The following is a 26,942-nucleotide window of genomic DNA, read 5'->3' as shown; positions in this document are numbered from 1 at the left end:
TGCAATTGTGGGAGGAGGAGATAAGAGGGGAGAAGAGGAGGAGATCTTGTGAGGATCGGAGGTTGCGTGCAGGTAAGTACCGGGAGACTAGGTCACAGATGTATGAAGGAGACAGGTTGTGAATGGCTTTGTATGCCAGGGTTAGGGTTTTGAACTGGAGTCTCTGGGCAATGGGGAGCCAGTGAAGGGATTGACAAAGGGGAGAGGCCGGGGAATAGCGGGGGGACAGGTGGATTAGTCGGGCAGCAAAGTTTAGGCTAGATTTGAGGGGTGCGACGGTGGTAGAAGGGAGGCCACAGAGCAGGAGGTTGCAGTAGTTGAGGTGGGAGATGATGAGGGCGTGCACTAGTGTTTTTGCAGATTCATGGTTGAGGAATGTGCGGATCCGGGAGATATTTTTGAGTTGGAGTCGGCAGGAAGTGGAAAGGGCTTGGATATGTGGTTTGAAGGAGAGTTCAGAGTCCAGGGTTACCCCAAGGCAGCGAGCTTGCAGGACTGGGGAGAGTGACAGCCATTGACTATGAAGGATAGGTCAGATGGGGGGGTTGAGTGAGACAGTGGAAAGATGATGAATTCAGTTTTATCCATGTTAAATTTTAGAAATCTGTCAGAGAAGAAGGATGAAATAGCGGACTGACATTATGGGATTCTGGTTAGTAATGAGGAGATATCGGGTCCAGAGAGGTAGATCTGTGTCATCAGCATAGAGGTGATACTGAAAGCCATGAGACTCTATGAGCTGTCCGAGGCCAAAGGTGTAGATTGAGAAGAGCAGGGGTCCTAGGACTGAACCTTGGGGGATATTGACAGATAGGGGGCGAGATGAAGAGGTGGTGTGTGAGTGGGAGACGCTGAATGTACGGTCTGTTAGGTATGAAGAGATCCAGGATAGGGCCAAGTCTGTGATGCCGAGAGAGGAGAGAGTTTTTAGTAAGAGGGAATGGTCCACTGTGTCGAAGGCAGATGACAGGTCCAGGAGGAGGAGGACAGGTCCAGGAGGAGGAGGACAGAGTAGTGTCGCTTGGATTTGGCGGTTAGTAGGTCGTTGGTCACTTTAGTCAGGGCAGTTTCAGTGAAGTGGTGCTGTCGGAAGCCAGATTGGAGACGGTCAAAGAGGGAGCAGGAGGAGAGGTGGGAGGACAGTTCAGAATGGACGTGTTGTTCCAGTAGTTTTGAGGCATAGGGGAGAAGTGATATGGGGCGATAGCTAGTCAGAGAGGATCGGTCAAGGGAGGGCTTTTGAGGATGGGTGTGATCGAGGCATGTTTGAAGCATGAGGGGAAGACACCAGTTGTTAGTGACAGGTTGAAAAGGTGGGTTAGGGTTGGGATGAAGACTGTGGTGAGGTTAGGGATGAGGTGGGACGGGATTGGGTCAAGTTCGCAGGTTGTGAGGTGTGATTTGGAGAGTAAAGAGGAAACATGATCTTCCGTAATGGTGGAGAAGCTGGTTTTGGAGGCAGAGGGTTTAGTAGATATGAGGAGGGGGTGTGGGGACTATAGGTGAAAGCTTTGTCTGATGGTGTCAATCTTCTGCTTGAAGAATGAGGCAAACTCTTCGGCTGAGATGAGTCAAGGGAGGAGGCGGTGGGGGGCGGAGGAGAGAATTGAAAGTGTTGAATAGCTGTTCAATAGTATGGACCAGTCTACAAGAGTGGTCTAGGGTTTATTTGGATGAACTGGTCTACAGTGAAGGTCTATGGCTTACATGGATGGACGGGTCTACAGTGGAGGTCTATGGCTTACATTTATGGACCTGTCTACAGTGGAGGTCTATGGCTAAGGTTTATATGGATGGACTGGTCTACAATTGAGGTTGATGGCTTACATGGATAGACTGGTCTTCAATGGAGGTCTGTGGTTCACATTGATGAACTGGTTTACAGTGGAGACCTATAGTTTATACGTGCTAGTCTACAATTGAGTAATATGGTTTACATGGATGGACCAGTCTATGGCTTACATTGAAGGACAAGTTGACAAGGGAGGACTATGACTGTATAGATGGACTGTTCTGCAAAGTTTACATGGATTGACTGGTCTACAAGGTTTTCATGGATGGAATGATCTACAAGGGAGATGTATGTTTAAATGGAGTGGTCTACAATTGAGTTACAGGAACTGGTTTACATGGAAGTCTATGGTTTACATAGAAGGACTAGTTGACAAGGGAGGTCTATGATCACATAGCTGGACTGGTCTACAAGGTTCACATTGATGGACTGGTCTTCATGGAGATCTATGGCTTACATATCTGGAATTTTCTACACTAGAATTCTTAATGGCTGGATTGATCTGAAAGGACAGTCTTTGGTGTGTAAGGAAAAAGATCTGTAGATTATATGGATGGACTGGTCTACATTGGAGGTACAACATTAACATGGATTTGTGACGCCCAGCTGCGCTTGGTATCACAGATCCTAGAAGTGTGCATTGATGGATTCCTCCACAAGAGGCCCCCATAAACATTCACACACCTCCACCTTCCACCTCAGACCACCAGAGGGAGCCCGTTAGGGATATATAAAGGAAAGGTGGAGCCAGGCAGCCCAGAAAGTGATTCAGCAGTTTCCTGCTCAGACACAGAAGGACTCAGTGCAGTCGAGCCAGAGCCTAGCAATTCCTGCAGAAAGAGTTCAGTACAGTCTGTAGAGTGATTCCAGATTAGAACTCACAGAGCTCGGGATAGAGAGCTAGGAGTGTGCCGACGCTCTGTGAGCGGCGAAGAAGAGCAGTGTCCCGGCTGCAGTGTGTATAGCCTAGTGAGGGCCCCGAGCGGCGAGTGGAGAGTTAGTACATAGGGGGCAGAGGAGTTTAACTAGCTCACCCCGAAGGATTTACCGGACACCGGGTCCGAAGCTTACCGGGATCTCTGTGACCCAGTAAGGCATAACCGGAATCCCTGGAGAACTACAAGTCCCTGGATCGCTAAAGTGCTGATATGTAACAGAGCCGGGAGACACATAGGCCCCGCAAGCTGAGGAGCGTGTATTCCAAGAAAAGGCCCTACCACAAAGTCAGCCAGCGCAGGACAGAGACAAAGTTAGGCCTAGCTCCAGGCAGGTCAGAAACTTACTACGCAGAGGCAAGAAACAGGAGGCCCTACACCCGCTCATTGGGGAGGATCCTGTTATGCACCCTTCACCCTACAGTGCTCTGGGGAGTGCCTGAAATTCCATCAGTAAAAGGTACTGAAGTGACTATCGCGTCTGTCCCTGTTCTTGCTCTGACCCGGCTGGGTCTCGCCTGTCCTGCATCCCCCCTTCCATCTGCTGCCCTGAGGCCTAGCTCCACCTGTGGGGAGCCATACCATCCAGCTGCCTTATCACCGGCCTCAGTGGACTGCGCAGCGCTGGTGATCCTCATCAGAAGCTACAGGTGGCGTCACGAACTTTTAATAAAACTCATAAACAAACCAATCCCTTTTTAAAGAGTGACCCCAGAGTACGGGCCCGGGAGCCGACCACCGCGACATCCCAAAGGTACAGGCCCGGGTCCCGAGTAATCCCCAACACCCTGGGCGAGTCAGATTCACTGGAGTACAAGGCAGGTCTATGGCATACAAGGATGGACTGGTCTACAATGGAGGTGTATAGTTTCTCTGATGAGCCAGTTATCCTTGACAGATATTTCTTGTAATCTTTGTATAGTTTAGTTATACCAAAGGTCTAAAGAAATTCCACGAAGGAAATATTAGAATCATCTCACAGAAATAGAAATGATAAAAAAAATTGAAAAAAAAAATCCTTGGCTTAGATTTAGTTTTGATCTGGGCTTAAATACTTTAGCAACTGATTCTTTTATTAACTTTCCAGAGTTGGAGATAAGCGGTGGCTCATTGACCGTTCGCCTCAGATTTTGTGGTTTCACAAGGGTGAGGAGAAGGGCCGGGGCTTGATGAATGGATATGTCTTCGTGTTTGATCTGAGTCCATACAGACGTTCATCTCATGACAATCTTCAACCAAATCAACATAAAAATATAATTTTACTATTTATTTTTAACAAGAAAATGTGTTTGTGCTAAATGATCCCAGGAAAGATCCGGAGCCAAGAAATCTCAGCTTTTGGCCAGAACACTAATTCTCCGACATACCGGTTTCTTCCTGAGTCCCGGAATCCTTTGGCAAAGGGGTTCCTGTCAATCTTCAGCCTTGTAATCTGGAACGCAACAAAAGCCATGACTCACCTAAAGATAATAATACTAATAGCCCTGAATGAAATGAATGATTCTGCAGCGAGGAGCCCCAACAATGGGCTGGAGGGCTCACCTGCTGGTTCTGATAGGCGGTCACAGTGGTGAAGACAGTCTCGGGAAAGTTGAAAGTCTTCACTCCTTCGCCGGCAGGAACTGACTTGGTTGGAGACAACTCGCTGCTGAAGTCCTTTCGAATGACATGGACGCGGGGCTGATACTTGTGCATGGAGTGCAGGATAATCTGTAACCACATACACGGGAGTCATGGTATTATTCCCTGTATCCAAACACAGACCAATGGAGCATTAAGAGGCATGCAGGGTCGTATGCAATGTAGTTAGCTATGAAGACATGAAATTCAGTGGACTCGCCGTCTATCCCACCTAATGATTATGCTACATGCCCGTGTGATAATGTCCATCCCGTGCACGCGTGACTCGTCTGCATTCACTGAGAAAGTCTCAGGACCGGCCAGAACTTACATGTCCTTGGTCGTCCAGCTCATTGTTGGTGAGTTTAAGCTTATCGAAGCTGACAACCTGCCTCATCCAGGTGTCCCCGGAGGCCAAGGAGTCAGGATGGATGTAAACACGAGGAGGAACCGGGGAGTCGGCGTTCCCAGCCACCATCCATTTGGAGCTGTGATAAACATATCTGAAAGAGAAGAATACAGGATGCATCCCATGATGCTTCATGTGTAATACAATATACAAGGGGGTTCAGATCACCTCTGAATAATGGGGTGTGAACGGTCCATATGAATGTCGCCTGGTAGGGTAATAGGGTAATATGTCACCACGGCCTGGACTTCACTGTGACACAGACCAGAAGGTGGAATCATGGCTGTTACTCATATGTAACATCAGCCCTAGGTTGAATCATCTGATTCCGGAGAAGTCTGGAGGAAACAGGTAAAGGAGAGTGCAGGGAGGGACGGGGAGGTCTTCAAGAAGTCTGTAGGGGGACAGAGGAGTCTGGAGGGGACAGAAGCATCTGGAGAGGACATGGCGGTCTGGAGGGGCAAAGAGAAGTCAGGAGGAGACAGAGGAGTTTAGAGAGGATGGATGAGTGTGGAGGAGACAGAGGGGTCTGGAGAAGTCAAGGGAGTATGACGGGGACAAAGGAGACAGAGGGGTCTGGAAAAGGATAGAAGATTCTGGAGGGGACAGGGTAGCTTAAAGGGACACAGAAAAGTCAGGAGGGGACGGAGGAGTTTAGAGGGAACAGAGGGGCCTGGAGGGGACAAGGGAGTCAGGTGGGGACAGAGATATCTGAAAGAGACAGAGGGGCTTCAAGGGGCATAGAAGAGGGACAGATGAGACAAAAGTGTTAGAAGGGGACAGAGGAGTATAGAAGGGTCAGAGGGCCCTGGAGGATGACAGAGGCATCTGAAAGGGGACATAAGGGTCTCGAGGGACCAGAGGAGTCTGGAGGGGGAAACAAAGGGGTCTGGAAATGAAAAGAGGATTCTGGAAGGGAACAGAGGGATCTAGAGGGGACAGAGGTATCTGTAGTGAACAGGGTATTTTTAAGGGACACAGAGAAGTCAGAAGGGGACAGAGGAGTTTAGAGGAAACAGTGGTGTCGGGAGAGGACAAGGAAGTCAGGTTCGGGCAGAAGTATCTGGAGGAGACAGAGGAACTTCGAGGGGCATAGAAGAGGGACAGAAGAGACAGAAGTGTCAGGAGGGGACAGAGGCAGGGGAGTCTTGATGTGTCTGGAGGGGAAAAGAGGACTCTATAGCAGACTGAGGAATCTGAGGGACAGAAGGGTCTAGAGGTGGACAATGGTGACAGAAGGAGGATGGGGGAGCTTGGAGAAGACAGAGAAGCTTGGAAGAAGAGAGAAGACTCAACATAGAAAGACGGGAAAGGCTGGTGACATAAATGGAAGCTCCTGGCCCCAATGCAAAATCTGTTCCAGAGTCGCCGCTTGCCATCAGAAATGTATTACACTGGAACCTTAGGTGGTACCTCGGGCTTCCTACCTGGGCACAGATGGTACCTCGGGCTTCCTACCTGGGCACAGATGTACTTCACCCCCCTACAGCTAATACATATCATGTAGTCATAAATCAGCTGAGAGGAGTTTAGGAGAAGAGAGATAAGAGCTCCAGATCTGAGGCGGACAAAACAAGCTCACTGACAGAGTCACGGAGAACTCATTCTGCAGTCTGCTAACTATTTTCATACATGGAGATTGTAGATCACAAAATGCTCCAAAATGTATAGATTAAAGCAAAATTGATGATTTTTGGGCAAACATGCATGCATTTAAATAGAAAATGGCCCAAAAGGTGTGGACAGCCGCTCGCTCCATGCGGAGTATGCTCTCACCTGTATCTCTTGTTGTCCACAGGCACAATGTCCATCGCTATGTAATATTGCTGATGGGGGTCCAACCCTGAGATCTTCACTCTCATTGCTGGGAACATTCGCCTACAAGGAACATCAAGGAGGTTAGCGCTGAGGAACAGGGAACCATGGATCGGATTGAAGGTCTATAGGGTCTATAGGGTCAGGGACCCGGGTCTGATAAGTGCTTCATACATTAAGAAACATGGCGGCACATTCCTCACATAAGTGCTCGCTGTGTGATAGATTTGGCCCATCTTCCTACAAGCTACAAACCTTTCCCTCACTTACACTGACTTTTAATTTACCCACTTTACACCATTCATTTGTGGCATAAAAATGGCACCCACCAATAATAAATCAGATGCAAATTTTGGCTCCATTTAGCCATGTCATCTTTTGAGATGATAAAAAATATTGACCAGAATTCTGCCTCAAAGCCTAAAAAAAACACGTCAGGAGACTCATCGTAAACGTGGAGCGATGTATCGGCTTATCTATGGACGCACCATCAGCTTATCCCGGACTCTTCCTTTCAGGTCTAACTCTGCAATGTGATCAATCAGGGTCGGTAACAGTGGATTTCTCCATCACGTCCCACCTGGAGCAGCTTTACATGGTCAGACACAGCCATTACACAGCACATAGCGGGGAAACATTTATAAGATTATCTCAGCACAGGAACATTTTTTAACACATCCAATTGTGGAGCTTTTTATTATGTTTCAATTAAAATGTACTTTGTGGGACAACCCCTTTAATGACTTGGCTTGAGCTCCCAGAACGCAAGACCAAGGGGGCAGTCAGAGTTCTCCATTTATATCTTTGTCCTCTTAAGGTGTTGGACATCCCACCGGGTTCTTACAATTTTCTCTCATTCTCTCTATTAAATGATCTGTGAAAACTACAGGAACGCTGGGTTTACCTCTCCAATATTTGGGGAGCTGCGAATTTTGACCTTCTTAGTCCTGGTCTAGTGTGTGGTCATCACCATTGGTGAGACGCCTACAAAGACGATGACGTGGAAGAATCGGAATAGGTTCTCCAATACCTTCATTCTCTTCCTAAAACCCTGGGAGGTCAATTCTGCAGTTCAGTAGAAGAAAAAGCCTCAAAATAATTGTCTATATTGGTGGCCTCAAATCTCGATGAGATTCCGATACCACACGGTACCCTAGTACCAGACGTTGATGCCTTCCCGACTTTCTACCACCCTTCTGATACCTACTCTCTTCCTCATAACCTTACTGGGACATTTTGAGCCCCCACTCCTTCTTGTTATCGAGAGGGATCAGACAGAGACCCATAAATCCTTGGGCAAAAGTGGTTGTGGAAGGTAGTGGAGATCACCTGTGATTTAGCCATACTGGAACGTACAGTGGCATGTAAAAGTTTTGGCACCCCTGGTGAAAATTCCTGTTATTGTGAACAGTTAAACAAGTTGAAAGATGAAATGATCTCTAAAAAGACTTAAAACGTTAAAGATGACACATTTCCTTTGTATTTTAGGCGAATATATATATATTTTCATCTTTTACATTTTAAAAATTACAAAAAGGAAAATGGGCCGATGTAAAAGTTTGGAAACCATTGGATATTTGTGTGTCCAGATAACTTTGACCAAGGTTTCAGAGCTTAATTAGCCTGTTAGGGTTATGGCTTGTTCACCATCATCGTTAGGAAAGGCCGGGGATACACATTTCTGGCTTTAGAAAAACCTCCTCTAACCTGGTGCCAAAAACCAGCTGCATGGGATCTTCTAAGCAGCTGCCTAGCAGAATGGTGGAGACCCAGAAAGCAGGAGAAGGCTATAAGAAGATTGCAAAGCATTTTCAAGTTGCCCTTTCCTCAGTTGGAAATGTAGTTAAGATATGGTAGTTACCAGGAACAGTGGAGGTCAAGATAAGGTCTGGAAGACCAAGCAAAACTTCAATGAGAGCTGCTCGTAGCATTGCCAGAGAGGCAAATCAGTACCCCCGCTTGACTGCAAAAGATCTTCAGAAAGATTTAGCAGACTCTGGAGTTGTGGTACATTGTTCAGAGGCACCTGCACAAATATGGCCTTCATGGAAGAGTCACCAGAAGAAAACCTCTCCTGCGTCCACATCATAAAATTCAGCCTCAGAAGTGCAAAACAACATCTAAACAAGCCTGATGCATTTTGGAAACAAGTTCTGTGGACTGATGAGGTTAAAATAGAAATTTTTGGCCACAATGATCAAAGGTATGTGTGGAGAAAAAAGGGCAGAGAATTTCAGGAAAAGAACATCTCGCCAACCATTGGTGATGGATCAATCATGCTTTGGGGTTGTGTTGCAGCCAATGGCACAGGGAACATCTCACGGGTAGAGGGAAGAATGGAATCAATGAAATTTCAACAAATTCTTGATGCAAACATAACACCATCTGTAGAAAACTGAAGATGAAAAGAGGATGATTCTACAAATGGATAATGATCCAAAACACAGGTCACAATCCACAATAGACGACCTCAAAAGGTGCAAGCTGAAGGTTTTACAGTGGCCCTCACAGTCCCCTGATCTGAACATCATTGAAAATCTGTGGCTAGACCTCAAAATAGCAGAGGATGCAAGACGCCCCAGGAATCTCACAGAACTGGAAGAAATCTCCAAGGAAGAACGGGGGAAAATCCCTCAAACAAGAACTGAAAGACTCTTGTCTGGCTACAAAAAGCGTTTACAAGCTGTGATACTTTCAGAAGGGGGCGCTACTAGGTGCTAACCATAACCTACAAAAGACAAAAAATATATCTCATACCCTACCATCATTATATATAAATGTAAAGCAAAGTTGCATATTAAATATAGGGTACTTAGTGAACTATTTTTGATCAAAAAAAGTATACAAGCCGTCCTACCAGTGACAAGGTGACCCTAAATTGGGACGGTCCTACACTGTCTATATTAAAAACCTTACTGTATATCAAAGTTGAAGTAATGCATATAAAAGGGTAGACAAATAGAACGGGGTCCCAACTTCAGACCACCTAGGCCCGTGGTAAGCTACATATATAATAATCAGCTCAACAAAGGGGATGCCACACCCTTAATTTGCACAGAATGCAAACAAGACAAAAAACCTATTTGTCTACCCTTTTATATGCATTACTTCAACTTTGATATACAGTAAGGTTTTTAATATAGACAGTGTAGGACCGTCCCAATTTAGGGTCACCTTGTCGCTGGTCGGACGGCTTCTATACTTTTTTTGATCAAAATTAGTTCACTAAGTACCCTATATTTCATATGCAACTTTGCTTTACATTTATATATAATGATGGTAGGGTCTGAGATATATTTTTTGTCTTTTGTAGGTTTTGCTTCTTTTTGCTAGTGTGAACATGCTCCTATTTCTTGCATGTGTACCATCTTAGACCTCAGTTCACATTGCTTGGTTAGGTGCTAACCATGCAGAGTGCACAAACTTTTCCATCGGCCTATTTTCCTTTTTGTAATTTTTAAAATGTAAAAGATGTCAATATATATATTTTTGCCTAAAATACAAAGGAAATGTATCATCATCTGTAACTTTAGGCCTTTTAGATCATTTCATCTTCAACTTGCTGAACTGTTCACAATAACAATAACTATGGCCAAGGGTGCAAAAACTTTTACATGCCACTGTAATGAGGTTGGAGTTCCTCAGACTCTTCATGGCTCTCTGCCCAAACTGTAAATAAAACATGGCTGCTGTCTCCATATATCCAACCACAGAAGGTGCAACAGGCCGATCCACCATGGACAAACTGCAGGTTTCCCGAAGCTTTTATTTCATTTTTGCTCGTTGGTCCATGGAATATTCTCATAAATGGTTGAGGCTGAATCCAGGGGGCCGGCACATTCACCATCCCTCCCTCCAGGGGACATTGTGGAGCCTCCGGGTCTGATCTGGGGATACACAGGCCGTATCCAGGGAAGGTTCATGTGGTTACACAAACACCCTGTTATTTCCTTGCTTTCCCGTGATCTTTGACCTCGACGGTCTGGGTAGGCAGCCAGGACGAAAGTTTGGACTAATTGGTGTTTTCTTCCAGACGTGCAGATTATCACCTCCCTGCAGTTTACTATTGGGGATCCCTTTACAGATTACCCTACAACTTCAGCAACCACAAGGAAACTGTAAAATAAAAAGAGTTGTAAAAGTCTCCGCTTTGCTCCCAGGCCGCAGGAGTTCACATCCGCCAGCTGCCTCTCGCTGGATCCTTGTCCGTGCAGAAACTCCCTGCTGTGCCGCATTCTTCAAGGTATAGGGTTTATACCGAGGAAAATACTGCAGCTGCCGAAAAGTCACCAGGAGCTATAGGGAGTGTGTCCAGCCAGCAGAACTGTGAATGCAGCTCTGGGTGTTACTCCCCATGAGTGATCCCAGTCTGATCCATAGGAGTCGGATTGGTAGGGATGATCAATAGGAGTCGGATTGGAAGGGGCCTAATCAGTAAAGCCCCCCATACACTAATATATCGATATCCACGGGTTCGTCCGACAGTGTAATGTGTATGGGAGACATGGACAATTTTGTTGTCTGGGAAAATATTGATCCTGCATGTCCGGTTTAGGACATTGTTCTTCCGGAGATAAGCCGCCTACAGACACATCAGTCAGACAGCGCTCCTGTGTATGTGAGAGACGGCTGCCGACCAAATGATCAGCCTCCAATGTCTATGGCGGGCTATAGAGGGTGGTCAGTGCGGAGTAATCACTAGGGATCTGTGTTATGGGCTCACCTGAAGAGGTGGCCTCTGTAAGCCCAGATCAGAGGCGATGATACAGCGGAGTAGAACTTGCCAGACGGCACATGGAAGGGCGAGGACCAGCGCAGCAGCATATGCAGGACAGCAGATGAATAAGCCAAGCAGGAAGCACTAGATGCAGCCGAGCCAATGGTGCGTACTGCACTACCATACTGAATAGAAGATGCAGCAGCACCGGGATAACTGAGATGAGTTAGTTATCAGCAACTTGAGTTGTAGATGTAAACCGCACAAATATTAGCAGAGATGAGTTTGTTACCAAATACCTCGACAACAGAGACAAAGGTGTGAACAAGTCCTGGAACAGCCGGGATGAGTTTGTTATCTGGTATATGGATACAGCTTGGCTGAGGATGACGGTGAAGTTTATTGCTGGATGAAATTCAAGAGTAACTCAGGAGATAAACACTTGGCTAAAGCCGAAACTCAAGGGGATGTGCACGCAAAATAAAGTGGCCCCTAAGTGTGTAAAGTGCATAGAAGTGCATAGACCTCCTGGGGGACCAGCGCTGGCCCCCTGCTGCTGCTCCGCTCTGGGTGTTGTGACTAGAGCGGTAACGCCAATGCAGTCACTGAGCTCAGCGTCACGTGCCATCATCCTCTGCATGACCACTGACATCAGTGAGCGGCTGCAGCGGTGAAGAGCGCTGTTGATGTGACAGTACCGCTCTAGTCACAACACCGGGAGCAGAGCAGCAGCGGGAAGCCAGCGCTGGACCCAGGGAGGCAGGGGTGTAACGATCGCCCTGGCCTCCCACCAAGGCCTGCCAACACCAGCGCCAATTTCAGCTGGATGTTCGACCTTGGATGCACATTCAGCTGAAATGCATTGCAGCACAGAGACCCACTGGGTCCCTTCACCAGAATACATGCCGCCGGCCAATCAGAGGCCGGCAGGACGTCGGCGTGCCAGTCACAGGCGGTACTTAGCAATGACATCATGCATCACCCTTAGCAAGCACACCAAAAGTCGGTGCTGGCCTCTGCCCCGGCTATAGAAGTGGATGCCGAGCGTCGTGGGAGCGGGAGAGATAAGAAGAATCATTTTGCCTTTTTTAAATGTGTTAGAGAACAGCGCCAGAATGAGGAGCATTATTACAGGATGGGCCGAGGATGGGGGACATTATACCAGGAAGGGGCCCAGAATTGGGCTCATTTATTACTGGATGGAGAAAGGATGGGGACATTATTACTGGATGGGGTCCAGGATGGGGGACATATAATACTACAAGAGACCCATGATGGGGGACATTATACCAGTAAGGGGCCCAGGATAGGGGATATATCTTACTGGAAGGTGCTCAGGATGGGGACACTACATCAAGATGGGAGACATTATTACTGGAAGGGGCCCAGGAGCTGGGACATAATACCAGGAAGAAGCCTAGGATTGAGCTCATATATTACTGAATGGAGCCAGGATGGGGACATTAGTACTGGATGGGGCCCAGGATGGGTGACATATAAACTACAAGGGGCCCAGAATGAGGGACATTATACCAGTAAGGGGCCAGGATGGGGGATATATATTACTGAAAGGTGCTCAGGATGGGGACACTACATCAAGATGGGAGACATTATTACTGGAAGGGGCCCAGGAGCCAGGACATTATACCAGGATGGCGAAATTACACTAGAATGGGGGACATAATACCATGAAGGGGCCTGGGCTAGGGAACATATAATACTGGATAGTGCCCAGGATGGGGGACATATAATACTGGAAGGGGTCAAGGATGGGGGAACATTATATCAGTAATGGGCCCAGGATGGGGGGCATTATACCAGGAAAGGTCCCTGGATAGGGGACATATATTATTGGATAGTACCCAGAATGGGGGACATATAATACTAGAAGGGGCCCAGGATTGGGACATTACACCAGTATGGAGAACATTATTACTGGAAGGGGCCAGGAAGGGGGAGATTATACCAGGAAGGGGTACATATATTACTGGTAGGAGCCCAGGCTGGGGAACATTATACCAGAAAGGGGATATTATACCAGGAAAAGGGAAATTATTACAAGAAGGGGCACATTATTACAGGAAAGGGCTCAGGATTGCGGACATTATAGCAGGAAGGGAACATTACAAGGATGTTGGACATTATTACTGGAAGGGGTCCAGGATTGGGAACATTCTTAGTGGAAGGACAATAGGATGGGGGACATTATTATCGGAAGGGGCTCAGGTTGGAGGGCATTATACCAGGAAGCGACTCAGGATGGGTGACATTAGTACAGGATGGGGGACATGATTACATTATGGAGGGGACAATACATGTCTTTTATAGGATTTAAAATGATACAAGGGCCCATACCAATATTTAGGTAGGGGCCATGTCTAAATTTTGCACCGAGTCACTTCGGACTCTAGTTACGCCACTTCAGGGAGGTTGAGTAACTGATATATGTGCTTTACACACTTTGGAGACCACTTTATTGAAAGTAGATATCCCTTGAGTAACATGTGGTAGCAGAGTGCTATAATACCTAAATACTCATGCAGTGCGTAGCGGCCTAAGCTGGCCTTCAAAGACTGAGTGATAACATCACAGGTTTCCCTAGCACAGAGGGAGCAAAGCCTGGCACTGGAGTCAGGACACGTGACTACCAATCTGATCAGTAAGAGACTGATCAGTAAGGACCTGACCGGTTGGGGTCTGATCAGCAGGGGTCCAATCGGCTGTGGTAAGAATGGTAGGAATCTGATTAGTTGGGGTTTAATTGGTAGCGATCTGATTGGTAAGGATCTGATCATTAGGGTTCAGATAAATTGGGCTTGATTGGCACAGTTATATTCAGAAGAGATCTGTTTGGCATGGATCTAATTTGTAAGTGTCTGATCACTGGGGTAGGGATCTGATGAGTAGGACTCCGATTATTAGCATTTACTATTCAGTTAGAGTCGGATCAGTAGGGTTTGCTCAGCAGGGATGTGATTGATAGGGATCGGATGAGTAGGGTTTGCTCAGCAGGGATGTGATTGGTAGGGATCGGATCAGTAGGGTTTGCTCAGCAGGGATCTGATTGATAGGGATCGGATCAGTAGGGTTTGCTCAGCAGGGATGTGATTGGTAGGGATCGGATCAGTAGGGTTTGCTCAGCAGGGATGTGATTGGTAGGGATCGGATCAGTAGGGTTTGCTCAGCAGGGATCTGATTGATAGGGATCGGATCAGTAGGGTTTGCTCAGCAGGGATCTGATTGATAGGGATCGGATCAGTAGGGTTTGCTCAGCAGGGATCTGATTGATAGGGATCGGATCAGTAGGGTTTGCTCAGCAGGGATGTGATTGGTAGGGATCGGATCAGTAGGGTTTGCTCAGCAGGGATGTGATTGGTAGGGATCGGATCAGTAGGGTTTGCTCAGCAGGGATCTAATTGATAGGGATCGGATCAGTAGGGTTTGCTCAGCAGGGATCTGATTGATAGGGATCGGATCAGTAGGGTTTGCTCAGCAGGGATCTGATTGATAGGGATCGGATCAGTAGGGTTTGCTCAGCAGGGATCTGATCGGTAGGTATCGGATCAGTAGGGTTTGCTCAGCAGGGATCTGATCGGTAGGTATCGGATCAGTAGGGTTTGTTCAGCAGGGATCTGATCGGTAGGTATCGGATCAGTAGGGCTTGCTCAGTAGGGATCTGATCGGTAGGTATCGGATCAGTAGGGCTTGCTCAGTAGGGATCTGATCGGTAGGTATCGGATCAGTAGGGCTTGCTCAGTAGGGATCTGATCGGTAGGTATCGGATCAGTAGGGTTTGCTCAGCAGGGATCTGATCGGTAGGTATCGGATCAGTAGGGTTTGTTCAGCAGGGATCTGATCGGTAGGTATCGGATCAGTAGGGCTTGCTCAGCAGGGATCTGATCGGTAGGTATCGGATCAGTAGGGTTTGCTCAGCAGGGATCTGATCGGTAGGTATCGGATCAGTAGGGTTTGCTCAGCAGGGATCTGATTGGTAGGTATTGGATCAGTAGGGTTTGCTCAGCAGGGATCTGATCGGTAGGTATCGGATCAGTAGGGCTTGCTCAGTAGGGATCTGATCGGTAGGTATCGGATCAGTAGGGCTTGCTCAGTAGGGATCTGATCGGTAGGTATCGGATCAGTAGGGCTTGCTCAGTAGGGATCTGATCGGTAGGTATCGGATCAGTAGGGTTTGCTCAGCAGGGATCTGATCAGTAGGTATCGGATCAGTAGGGTTTGCTCAGCAGGGATCTGATCGGTAGGTATCGGATCAGTAGGGTTTGCTCAGCAGGGATCTGATCGGTAGGGGTCGGATCAGTAGGGTTTGCTCAGCAGGGATCTGATCGGTAGGGGTCGGATCAATAGGGTTTGCTCAGCAGGGATCTGATCGGTAGGTATCGGATCAGTAGGGTTTGCTCGGCAGGGATCTGATTGGTAGGTATCGGATCAGTAGGGTTTGCTCAGCAGGGATCTGATCGGTAGGTATCGGATCAGTAGGGTTTGTTCAGCAGGGATCTGATCGGTAGGTATCGGATCAGTAGGGCTTGCTCAGCAGGGATCTGATCGGTAGGTATCGGATCAGTAGGGTTTGCTCAGCAGGGATCTGATCGGTAGGTATCGGATCAGTAGGGTTTGCTCAGCAGGGATCTGATTGGTAGGTATTGGATCAGTAGGGTTTGCTCAGCAGGGATCTGATCGGTAGGTATCGGATCAGTAGGGCTTGCTCAGTAGGGATCTGATCGGTAGGTATCGGATCAGTAGGGCTTGCTCAGTAGGGATCTGATCGGTAGGTATCGGATCAGTAGGGCTTGCTCAGTAGGGATCTGATCGGTAGGTATCGGATCAGTAGGGTTTGCTCAGCAGGGATCTGATCAGTAGGTATCGGATCAGTAGGGTTTGCTCAGCAGGGATCTGATCGGTAGGTATCGGATCAGTAGGGTTTGCTCAGCAGGGATCTGATCGGTAGGGGTCGGATCAGTCGGGTTTGCTCAGCAGGGATCTGATCGGTAGGGGTCGGATCAATAGGGTTTGCTCAGCAGGGATCTGATCGGTAGGTATCGGATCAGTAGGGTTTGCTCGGCAGGGATCTGATTGGTAGGTATCGGATCAGTAGGGTTTGCTCAGCAGGGATCTGATCGGTAGGTATCGGATCAGTAGGGCTTGCTCAGCAGGGATCTGATCGGTAGGGGTCGGATCAGTAGGGTTTGCTCAGCAGGGATCTGATCGGTAGGTATCGGATCAGTAGGGTTTGCTCAGCAGGGATCTGATCGGTAGGGGTCGGATCAATAGGGTTTGCTCAGCAGGGATCTGATCGGTAGGTATCGGATCAGTAGGGCTATGACCGGTAGAGATATGATCGGTTGGGTTTATTGTCTTAGATCTAAGTGATCACTGGTGGTGCGTGCACTGTTAGTAAACCAGAAGCCCAAGGAGCGAGCAGTCACCATCAGCCGGGGCGACTTCGGGGATCTTTCTAGCAAAAAAAAAGTAATTTAAGATCAGAAATGTCTGACAGAAGAAATCGTCGCCCGGCGAGCGGCAGAGGAGGCTTCGTAGCATTGTCTTGGATATCACTTCTGCAGTGAAGACGCGGCCGCTTATTCCTTCCCTTTCACAGAGAACATTCCTGCCGCAGTTTATTAGGATTTGTCCTCAGAGCAGCGATCCCTTGTGAGTGATTGAGTTTCTGTTTCGTCTTCACGTCTATTAATAGTAAATCCAAAATTAAGGGAAAATTCCTTCCCCGACTTCACCTCCTCGTAAACACGCGGAGACTTCAGTCTTCATGTTCACTAAAGAAAACACATGACAAGATGTCTGACATCTTCCTCGCCGCCTTCGCAGCTCTCCTGTAGAGTCTTAGACTCCAGGTCTCGCCCGTCTCCTATGAGCTCGGAAGTGTCTGCAGCTTCTATCGGATCTACCAACATTTACGCTTCCATCGGATCTACCAACATTTACGTTGCAACATTTGGAACATTTGAGCCTCATCCCCAAGATTGAAAAAATGTCCAGGGATGTCCCTGAGGTGCCTGCTATCCGGCAAGGTGCTACGACAACCCGAAATTCAGGAGACTGTCCTGGCAAAACCAGGTCTGTGGTGAAGTACAGAATGTCCCTGTCCTCCACCCAGGATTGCACATCACGTTTGTGGACCATACCAACATTGCAAGGAAGGGGGGAGCTGATATCTATAAAAACTGTTATTGTCACACCCAGTCCTGATCTGCTCCTGATCATCAGATTACCTGGAAATGACACCAGTGGATCTCCAACCATAGAAACAAAATCAGTAGATCACCAATTACAGATCATAGAAACCAGCTTACTGGATCACAAGCCATGGATAATTCACCACCGTGTCATATGTTATGGATATAAAACACTAGATCCCTAGTCATAGACAAAACATTACTGGATCACAAGCCATGGACGCTACACAACCAGATCACAAGTCATGGATTCTACGCTACTGGATCACTTGTCGTGGGTGCTACACCACTGGATCACTTGTATTGGACGCTATATCACTATATCACAAGTCATAGACACTACACCAGTGGATAGCAAATCATGGATTCTACACCACCGGATCACAAGTCATGGATTCTACACCACCAGATCACAAGTCATAGACACTACACCAGTGGATAACAAATCATCGATTCTCCACCACTGGATCACAAGTCATAGACACTACACCAGTGGATAACAAATCATAGCTTCTATACCACCAGATCACAAGTCATGGACACTACACCACTGGATCACAAGTCATGGACACTATACCACAGGATCACAAGTCATGGATTCTATACCACCAGATCACAAGTCATGGACAGTACACCACTGGATCACAAGTTATGGAGACTACACCAGTGGATCACAAGTCATGGATTCTATACCACCAGATCACAAGTCATGGACACTACACCACTGGATCACAAGTTATGGATTCTACACCACCAGATCACAAGTCATAGACACTACACCAGTGGATAACAAATCATGGATTCTATACCACTGGATCACAAGTCATGGATTCTACACCACCAGATCACAAGTCATAGACACTACACCAGTGGATAACAAATCATAGCTTCTATACCACCAGATCACAAGTCTTGGACACTACACTTTTGGATCACAAGTCATGGATTCTATACCACTGAATCACAAATCATGGACACTACACCACCGGATCACAAGTTATGGACACTTCACCAGTGGATCACAAGTCATGGATTCTATACCACCAGATCACAAGTCATGGACACTACACCACTGGATCACAAGTTATGGAGACTACACCAGTGGATCACAAGTTATGGAGACTACACCAGTGGATCACAAGTCATGGATTCTATACCACCAGATCACAAGTCATGGACACTACACCACTGGATCACAAGTTATGGAGACTACACCAGTGGATCACAAGTCATGGATTCTATACCACTGGATCACAAATCATGGACACTACACCAGTAGATCACAAGTCATGCACACTACACCAGTGGATCACAAGTCATGGATTCTACACAACTAGATCACAAGTCTGTTTAGATATAATGGCTATAATAAAAGACCCGGATCCAGATATGGATCCTCCATTTTCTTTCGAGATGTCAGAAGAACTATTTATCGTAATTCCAAAATATTTGTTTTATTGAATGTTTAACTTTAGAATTCGGTGAACATCGCATGTTATCGCCACAAACAAAATGTCACAAAAGGATGAAAAAAGTCCTGTGTGAACTGCGACCACTGGCGGTGGATCCACCCAGAAAAAAGTCCTGTGAACTGTGACCACTAACGGTGGATCCACCCAGAAAAAAGTCCTGTGAACTGTGACCACTGACGGTGGATCCACCCAGAAAAAAGTCCTGTGAACTGTGACCACTGACGGTGGATCCACCCAGAAAAAAGTCCTGTGAACTGTGACCACTGACGGTGGATCCACCCAGAAAAAAGTCCTGTGAACTGTGACCAATGACGGTGGATCCACCCAGAAAAAAGTCCTGTGAACTGTGACCACTGACGGTGGATCCACCCAGAAAAAAGTCCTGTGAACTGTGACCACTGACGGTGGATCCACCCAGCTTCTACTTGTAGCAATTTTCATTGAAATTCTCGAATTTAGGTCCAAGTTTCATTTTTCGTAATCCCCAGAATCTGCGGCCAGTGATATCCTGGAGATCGGTTTATCTGATGTATCACCACCAGTGGTAATTGTACTTTGCGGCTTACAAGTCCCGCGTGCTTCCTGCGCTGCCCACCCATATACAGTGTCAGCAGCTGCATTTAGCATCCTATATACAGTATCTCGCTTCTATTGGCAGTTAATAAATTGCTTCATTGTATATCATTTATGATCTACCGGATCTTGAATATTCTTAGTTTTAGGCATGAAGGAACAGAAAGGATGTCCACAATCACCTTGTAATTGCAGCCTCGCTCCTGCCCCATTTCTGATGCAGGTTAGGACCTCCTCGGTAGGTAATACTTGGTTGTTGCATTAATTCGGATTTTAAATCTTCGCAAGCCCCCAGAAGAGGTCAGTATTCATGTAAAATGTCATAGACCACTGTAGAACAAGCATCAAAAGGCCAATACATCCCACTTGTCAGCAGATCTCTATGATTGGTCACCTCGGCCCTGGAATAATCCCTATTTAGGACACTTTTTGGATATCCTCTAGCCAAGAACCTCCGATAGAGAAGGTGACATGCTCTCTGAAAGGAGACGTCATCAGAACAGTCCAGTGGGAATCTCCCCTTTTAAGGCTCAAGGGTTGGTGACTTTCCCAATAAAGAGACCTATGGCTGTACTGTCACGGGATATATCCGTGCTCACGGTGCCATCAGCCTCCAAGAAGATCCTTAGAGCCAATAATATTGTAAGTAATCTTCATACCAATATATTTATTAAGAATAGTGGAAAAAAAAAATCACGAAAAAGTGACTGATCTTCATCCCATAAAAATAAAACATCGTCGATATACCTCAAGTCATTACTACTACACTGAATCATAAATCATGGAAATGACTACACTAGATCACAGTCATGGATAATATACTACTGGATCATAAATGCTCTGCAAAGAATTCTGCTATTCAAGGTAAAGTGAGGGGCCACTACAAACAGTGACAGACTCACCTACCGGACCCCTTGAGTGACAATGGTCCCAACACTCCCGCAGACGATAGTCCCACTTTGTGGCTACTTTGCAGTCAATATCTTGCCATTTGCAGCATCCGAGATTAGACTTTACAACACTGGATCATCAGTAACAGCTATTATGACACTGGACCACAAGGAATGGACATTACCCCACAGGTTCACAAAGGAGGGAGACTACGCAATCAACTCATCAGGAACAGACAGGACTCTACTAGTTCACCAGGGATTGGAGATCCCACCACTGGATAATTAGTGAGATTCATTCTTCATCTAGATCACTTGGCCTGGACACTACGCCTCTGGGCCATCAAGAAGAAGTATTATTCTACTAGATCCCCGGTGACCGGACACTACGCCTCTGGGCCATCAAGAAGAAGAATTAAACTACTAGATCCCCAGTGACCAGACACAACGCCTCTGGGCCATCAGGAAGAAATATTATTCTACTAGATCCCTGGTGACCGGACACTATGCCTCTGGACTATCAAGAAGTATTATTCTACTAGATCCCTGGTGACTGGACACTATGCCTCTGGGCCATCAAGAAGAAGTATTATTCTACTAGATCCCCAGTGACCGGACACTACGCCTCTGGGCCATCAAGAAGTATTATTCTACTAGATCCCCGGTGACTGGACACTATGCCTCTGGGCCATCAAGAAGAAGTATTATTCTACTAGATCCCCGGTGACCGGACACTACGCCTCTGGGCCATCAAGAAGTATTATTCTACTAGATCCCTGGTGACTGGACACTATGCCTCTGGGCCATCAAGAAGAAGTATTATTCTACTAGATCCCCAGTGACCGGACACTACGCCTCTTGGCCATCAAGAAGTATTATTCTACTAGATCCCCGGTGACTGGACACTATGCCTCTGGGCCATCAAGAAGATGTATTATTCTACTAGATCCCCGGTGACTGAACACTATGCCTCTGGGCCATCAAGAAGAAGTATTATTCTACTAGATCCCCGGTGACTGAACACTATGCCTCTGGGCCATCAAGAAGAAGTATTATTCTACTAGATCCCCGGTGACCGGACACTATGCCTCTGGGCCATCAAGAAGAAGTATTAAACTACTAGATCCCCAGTGACCGGACACTACGCCTCTGGGCCATCAGGAAGAAATATTATTCTACTAGATCCCTGGTGACCGGACACTATGCCTCTGGACTATCAAGAAGTATTATTCTACTAGATCCCTGGTGACTGGACACTATGCCTCTGGGCCATCAAGAAGAAGTATTATTCTACTAGATCCCCAGTGACCGGACACTACGCCTCTGGGCCATCAAGAAGTATTATTCTACTAGATCCCCGGTGACTGGACACTATGCCTCTGGGCCATCAAGAAGAAGTATTATTCTACTAGATCCCCGGTGACCGGACACTATGCCTCTGGGCCATCAAGAAGTATTATTCTACTAGATCCCTGGTGACTGGACACTATGCCTCTGGGCCATCAAGAAGAAGTATTATTCTACTAGATCCCCAGTGACCGGACACTACGCCTCTGGGCCATCAAGAAGTATTATTCTACTAGATCCCCGGTGACTGGACACTATGCCTCTGGGCCATCAAGAAGAAGTATTATTCTACTAGATCCCTGGTGACTGGACACTATGCCTCTGGGCCATCAAGAAGAAGTATTATTCTACTAGATCCCTGTTGACTGGACACTATGCCTCTGGGCCATCAAGAAGAAGTATTATTCTACTAGATCCCCAGTGACCGGACACTACGCCTCTGGGCCATCAAGAAGTATTATTCTACTAGATCCCCGGTGACTGGACACTATGCCTCTGGGCCATCAAGAAGAAGTATTATTCTACTAGATCCCCAGTGACCGGACACTACGCCTCTGGGCCATCAAGAAGTATTATTCTACTAGATCCCCGGTGACTGGACACTATGCCTCTGGGCCATCAAGAAGAAGTATTATTCTACTAGATCCCTGGTGACTGGACACTATGCCTCTGGGCCATCAAGAAGAAGTATTATTCTACTAGATCCCTGTTGACTGGACACTATGCCTCTGGGCCATCAAGAAGAAGTATTATTCTACTAGATCCCCAGTGACCGGACACTACGCCTCTGGGCCATCAAGAAGTATTATTCTACTAGATCCCCGGTGACTGGACACTATGCCTCTGGGCCATCAAGAAGAAGTATTATTCTACTAGATCCCCAGTGACCGGACACTACGCCTCTGGGCCATCAAGAAGTATTATTCTACTAGATCCCTGGTGACTGGACACTATGCCTCTGGGCCATCAAGAAGAAGTATTATTCTACTAGATCCCCAGTGACCGGACACTACGCCTCTGGGCCATCAAGAAGTATTATTCTACTAGATCCCCGGTGACTGGACACTATGCCTCTGGGCCATCAAGAAGAAGTATTATTCTACTAGATCCCTGTTGACTGGACACTATGCCTCTGGGCCATCAAGAAGAAGTATTATTCTACTAGATCCCTGTTGACTGGACACTACGCCTCTGGGCCATCAAGAAGAAGTATTATTCTACTAGATCCCCAGTGACCGGACACTACGCCTCTGGGCCATCAAGAAGTATTATTCTACTAGATCCCCGGTGACTGGACACTATGCCTTTGGGCCATCAAGAAGAAGTATTATTCTACTAGATCCCCGGTGACTGGACACTATGCCTCTGGGCCATCAAGAAGAAGTATTATTCTACTAGATCCCCGGTGACCGGACACTATGCCTCTGGGCCATCAAGAAGTATTATTCTACTAGATCCCTGGTGACTGGACACTATGCCTCTGGGCCATCAAGAAGAAGTATTATTCTACTAGATCCCCAGTGACCGGACACTACGCCTCTGGGCCATCAAGAAGTATTATTCTACTAGATCCCCGGTGACTGGACACTATGCCTCTGGGCCATCAAGAAGAAGTATTATTCTACTAGATCCCTGGTGACTGGACACTATGCCTCTGGGCCATCAAGAAGAAGTATTATTCTACTAGATCCCTGTTGACTGGACACTATGCCTCTGGGCCATCAAGAAGAAGTATTATTCTACTAGATCCCCAGTGACCGGACACTACGCCTCTGGGCCATCAAGAAGTATTATTCTACTAGATCCCCGGTGACTGGACACTATGCCTCTGGGCCATCAAGAAGAAGTATTATTCTACTAGATCCCCAGTGACCGGACACTACGCCTCTGGGCCATCAAGAAGTATTATTCTACTAGATCCCTGGTGACTGGACACTATGCCTCTGGGCCATCAAGAAGAAGTATTATTCTACTAGATCCCCAGTGACCGGACACTACGCCTCTGGGCCATCAAGAAGTATTATTCTACTAGATCCCCGGTGACTGGACACTATGCCTCTGGGCCATCAAGAAGAAGTATTATTCTACTAGATCCCTGTTGACTGGACACTATGCCTCTGGGCCATCAAGAAGAAGTATTATTCTACTAGATCCCTGTTGACTGGACACTATGCCTCTGGGCCATCAAGAAGAAGTATTATTCTACTAGATCCCCAGTGACCGGACACTACGCCTCTGGGCCATCAAGAAGTATTATTCTACTAGATCCCCGGTGACTGGACACTATGCCTCTGGGCCATCAAGAAGAAGTATTATTCTACTAGATCCCCGGCGACCGGACACTATGCCTCTGGGCCATCAAGAAGAAGTATTAAACTACTAGATCCCCAGTGACCGGACACTACGCCTCTGGGCCATCAGGAAGAAATATTATTCTGCTAGATCCCTGGTGACCGGACACTATGCCTCTGGACCATCAAGAAGTATTATTCTACTAGATCCCTGGTGACTGGACACTATGCCTCTGGGCCATCAAGAAGAAGTATTATTCTACTAGATCCCCAGTGACCGGACACTACGCCTCTGGGCCATCAAGAAGTATTATTCTACTAGATCCCCGGTGACTGGACACTATGCCTCTGGGCCATCAAGAAGAAGTATTATTCTACTAGATCCCCAGTGACCGGACACTACGCCTCTGGGCCATCAAGAAGTATTATTCTACTAGATCCCCGGTGACTGGACACTATGCCTCTGGGCCATCAAGAAGAAGTATTATTCTACTAGATCCCTGGTGACTGGACACTACGCCTCTGGGCCATCAAGAAGAAGTATTATTCTACTAGATCCCTGGTGACTGGACACTATGCCTCTGGGCCATCAGGAAGAGACTTTATTCTACTAGTTCACCAGAAAATGGAGATTACACCTCTTCACCTCAGCTAGGGGCATTATCCCACTAGATCACAAGTGCCAAAACAATGCACCTCTAGGCCATCAGGAAGAGGAATTATTCCACTAAATCACCAGGGCCAGGACATTATAACTCTTGGCCAATATGGAGAAGCATTATTATACTAGAACACCAGGGCCTGGACATTATAGCACTGAGACATCAGGAAGCAGCATTAATGCACTAGATCACAAGTGACCGGAGTTTAGGCTCCTGGGCCATCAGGAAGAGGCATCGCTCTTCATCAGTGACCGGAGTTTAGGATCCTGGGTCATCAGGAAGAGGCATCGCTCTTCATCAGTGACCGGATGTTTAGGCTGCTGGGCCATCAGGAAGATGCATCGCTGTTCATCAGTGACCGGAGTTTAGGCTCCTGGGCCATCAGGAAGATGCATCGCTCTTCATCAGTGACCGGAGTTTAGGGTCCTGGGCCATCAGGAAGATGCATCGCTCTTCATCAGTGACCATAGTTTAGGCTGCTGGGTCATCAGAAAGAGGCATCACTCTTCATCAGTGACCGGAGTTTAGGCTCCTGGGCCATCAGGAAGAGGCATCGCTCTTCATCAGTGACCGGAGTTTAGGCTTCTGGGTCATCAGGAAGAGGCATCGCTCTTTATCAGTGACCGGAGTTTAGGCTCCTGAGCCATCAGGAAGAGGCATCGCTGTTCATCAGTGACCGGAGTTTAGGCTGCTGGGCCATCAGGAAGATGCATCGCTCTTCATCAGTGACCGGAGTTTACGCTCCTGGGCCATCAGGAAGATGCATCGCTCTTCATCAGTGACCGGAGTTTAGGCTCCTGGGCCATCAGGAAGATGCATCGCTCTTCATCAGTGACCGGAGTTTAGGCTCCTGGGCCATTAGGAAGAGGTATCGCTCTTCATCAGTGACCGGAGTTTAGGCTCCTGGGCCATCAGGAAGAGGCATCGCTCTTCATCAGTGACCGGAGTTTAGGCTCCTGGGCCATCAGGAAGATGCATCGCTCTTCATCAGTGACCGGAGTTTAGGCTCCTGGTCCATCAGGAAGAGGCATCGCTTTTCAGCAGTGACCGGAGTTTAGGCTCCTGGGTCATCAGGAAGAGGCATCGCTCTTCATCAGTGACCGGAGTTTAGGCTCCTGGGCCATCAGGAAGAGGCATCGCTCTTCATCAGTGACCGGACGTTTCACCCATGGGTGTCAGGTAGTCAGGCAGAGTCTACAGCACACAGAAGTCCTTACACATATGCAGTAATGTCCCCCGCTTCCTGCTCACCTGCCGGCTTTGGTGATGATCATCTCTGTCCCGATGTCATGGAACCTCTTCCACAGGTCGGCACATTGTAGCTCCACCTGGATCTCATCCATAGAAGACACAGATAATGGCTGAGGGTCGGGGACTCGAGAAGGAGCCAAATCCGGGCAGGTCTCATAGGAGCAGGATGTCCTCTCAGCCAGGACCTCAGTATCCGAGCTGGTGCTGTGCTCAGAATCTGCAAGGAAGAAGCAGAAACGCAGGTGAGAAGGTGAGAACAGAACACCGCCATCTTACTACCTGACCCACAGGTCAGCGAGAAACTCCACATCCAGAGCTGCAATCATAATTCTTCTGTCACTTGGAATCTGGCAACTCTGGACTGAAAGACATAATGCACTGCACACAGAAGATGTGTCCTATAGGGGCTGTAACAAGAGCAATAGTGATCGCAGCTCTGGAGGTGACTGGAGGATAAGACACGTTGTAACAGCAGAATAGTGACTGCAGCTCTGGAGGTGACTGAAGGATAATTCATGTTGTAACAGTAGAATAGTGACCGCAGCTCTGGAGGTGACTGGAGGATAAGACATGATGTAACAGCAGAATAGTGACCGCAGCTCTGGAGGTGACTGGAGTATAAGACATGATGTAACAGCAGAACAGTGATCGCAGCTCTGGAGGTGACTGAAGGATAAGACATGATATAACAGCAGAATAGTGACTGCAGCTCTGAAGGTGACTGGAGGATAAGACATGTAACAGTAGAATAGTGACCACAGTTCTGGAGGTGACTGGAGGATAAGACATGTTGTAACAGTAGAATAGTAACCACAGCTCTGGAAGTGACTGGAGGATAAGACATGTTGTAACAGCAGAATAGTGACTGCAGCTCTGGAGGTGACTGAAGGATAATTCATGTTGTAACAGTAGAATAGTGACCGCAGCTCTGGAGGTGACTGGAGGATAAGACATAATGT

The 26,942-nt window shown here is 47.3% G+C and overlaps 1 protein-coding gene across 1 annotated transcript in view; it reads right to left on the bottom strand.

The window, feature by feature from the left end:
- Positions 1-26,942, bottom strand: part of TBX15 (T-box transcription factor 15) — a 254,098-nt gene that overhangs the window by 16,756 nt on the left and 210,400 nt on the right. Inside the window, exons 2-6 of the mRNA XM_073668732.1 lie at positions 25,984-26,200; positions 6,533-6,634; positions 4,679-4,850; positions 4,270-4,437; positions 4,095-4,159 (exon numbers count right to left, since the gene is read on the bottom strand). Coding sequence (XP_073524833.1) covers positions 4,095-4,159; positions 4,270-4,437; positions 4,679-4,850; positions 6,533-6,634; positions 25,984-26,200 — 724 coding nt within the window. The remainder of the gene's footprint in view (positions 1-4,094; positions 4,160-4,269; positions 4,438-4,678; positions 4,851-6,532; positions 6,635-25,983; positions 26,201-26,942) is intronic.

The sequence above is a fragment of the Phyllobates terribilis genome, unplaced genomic scaffold, assembly GCF_046119375.1.
Source record: "Phyllobates terribilis strain yellow unplaced genomic scaffold, ASM4611937v1 Scaffold_2__4_contigs__length_985480577, whole genome shotgun sequence".
NCBI lineage: Eukaryota > Metazoa > Chordata > Amphibia > Anura > Dendrobatidae > Phyllobates > Phyllobates terribilis.
Note: the sequence above shows the minus strand (reverse complement) of the source record. Positions and strands in the feature narration are given on the sequence as shown.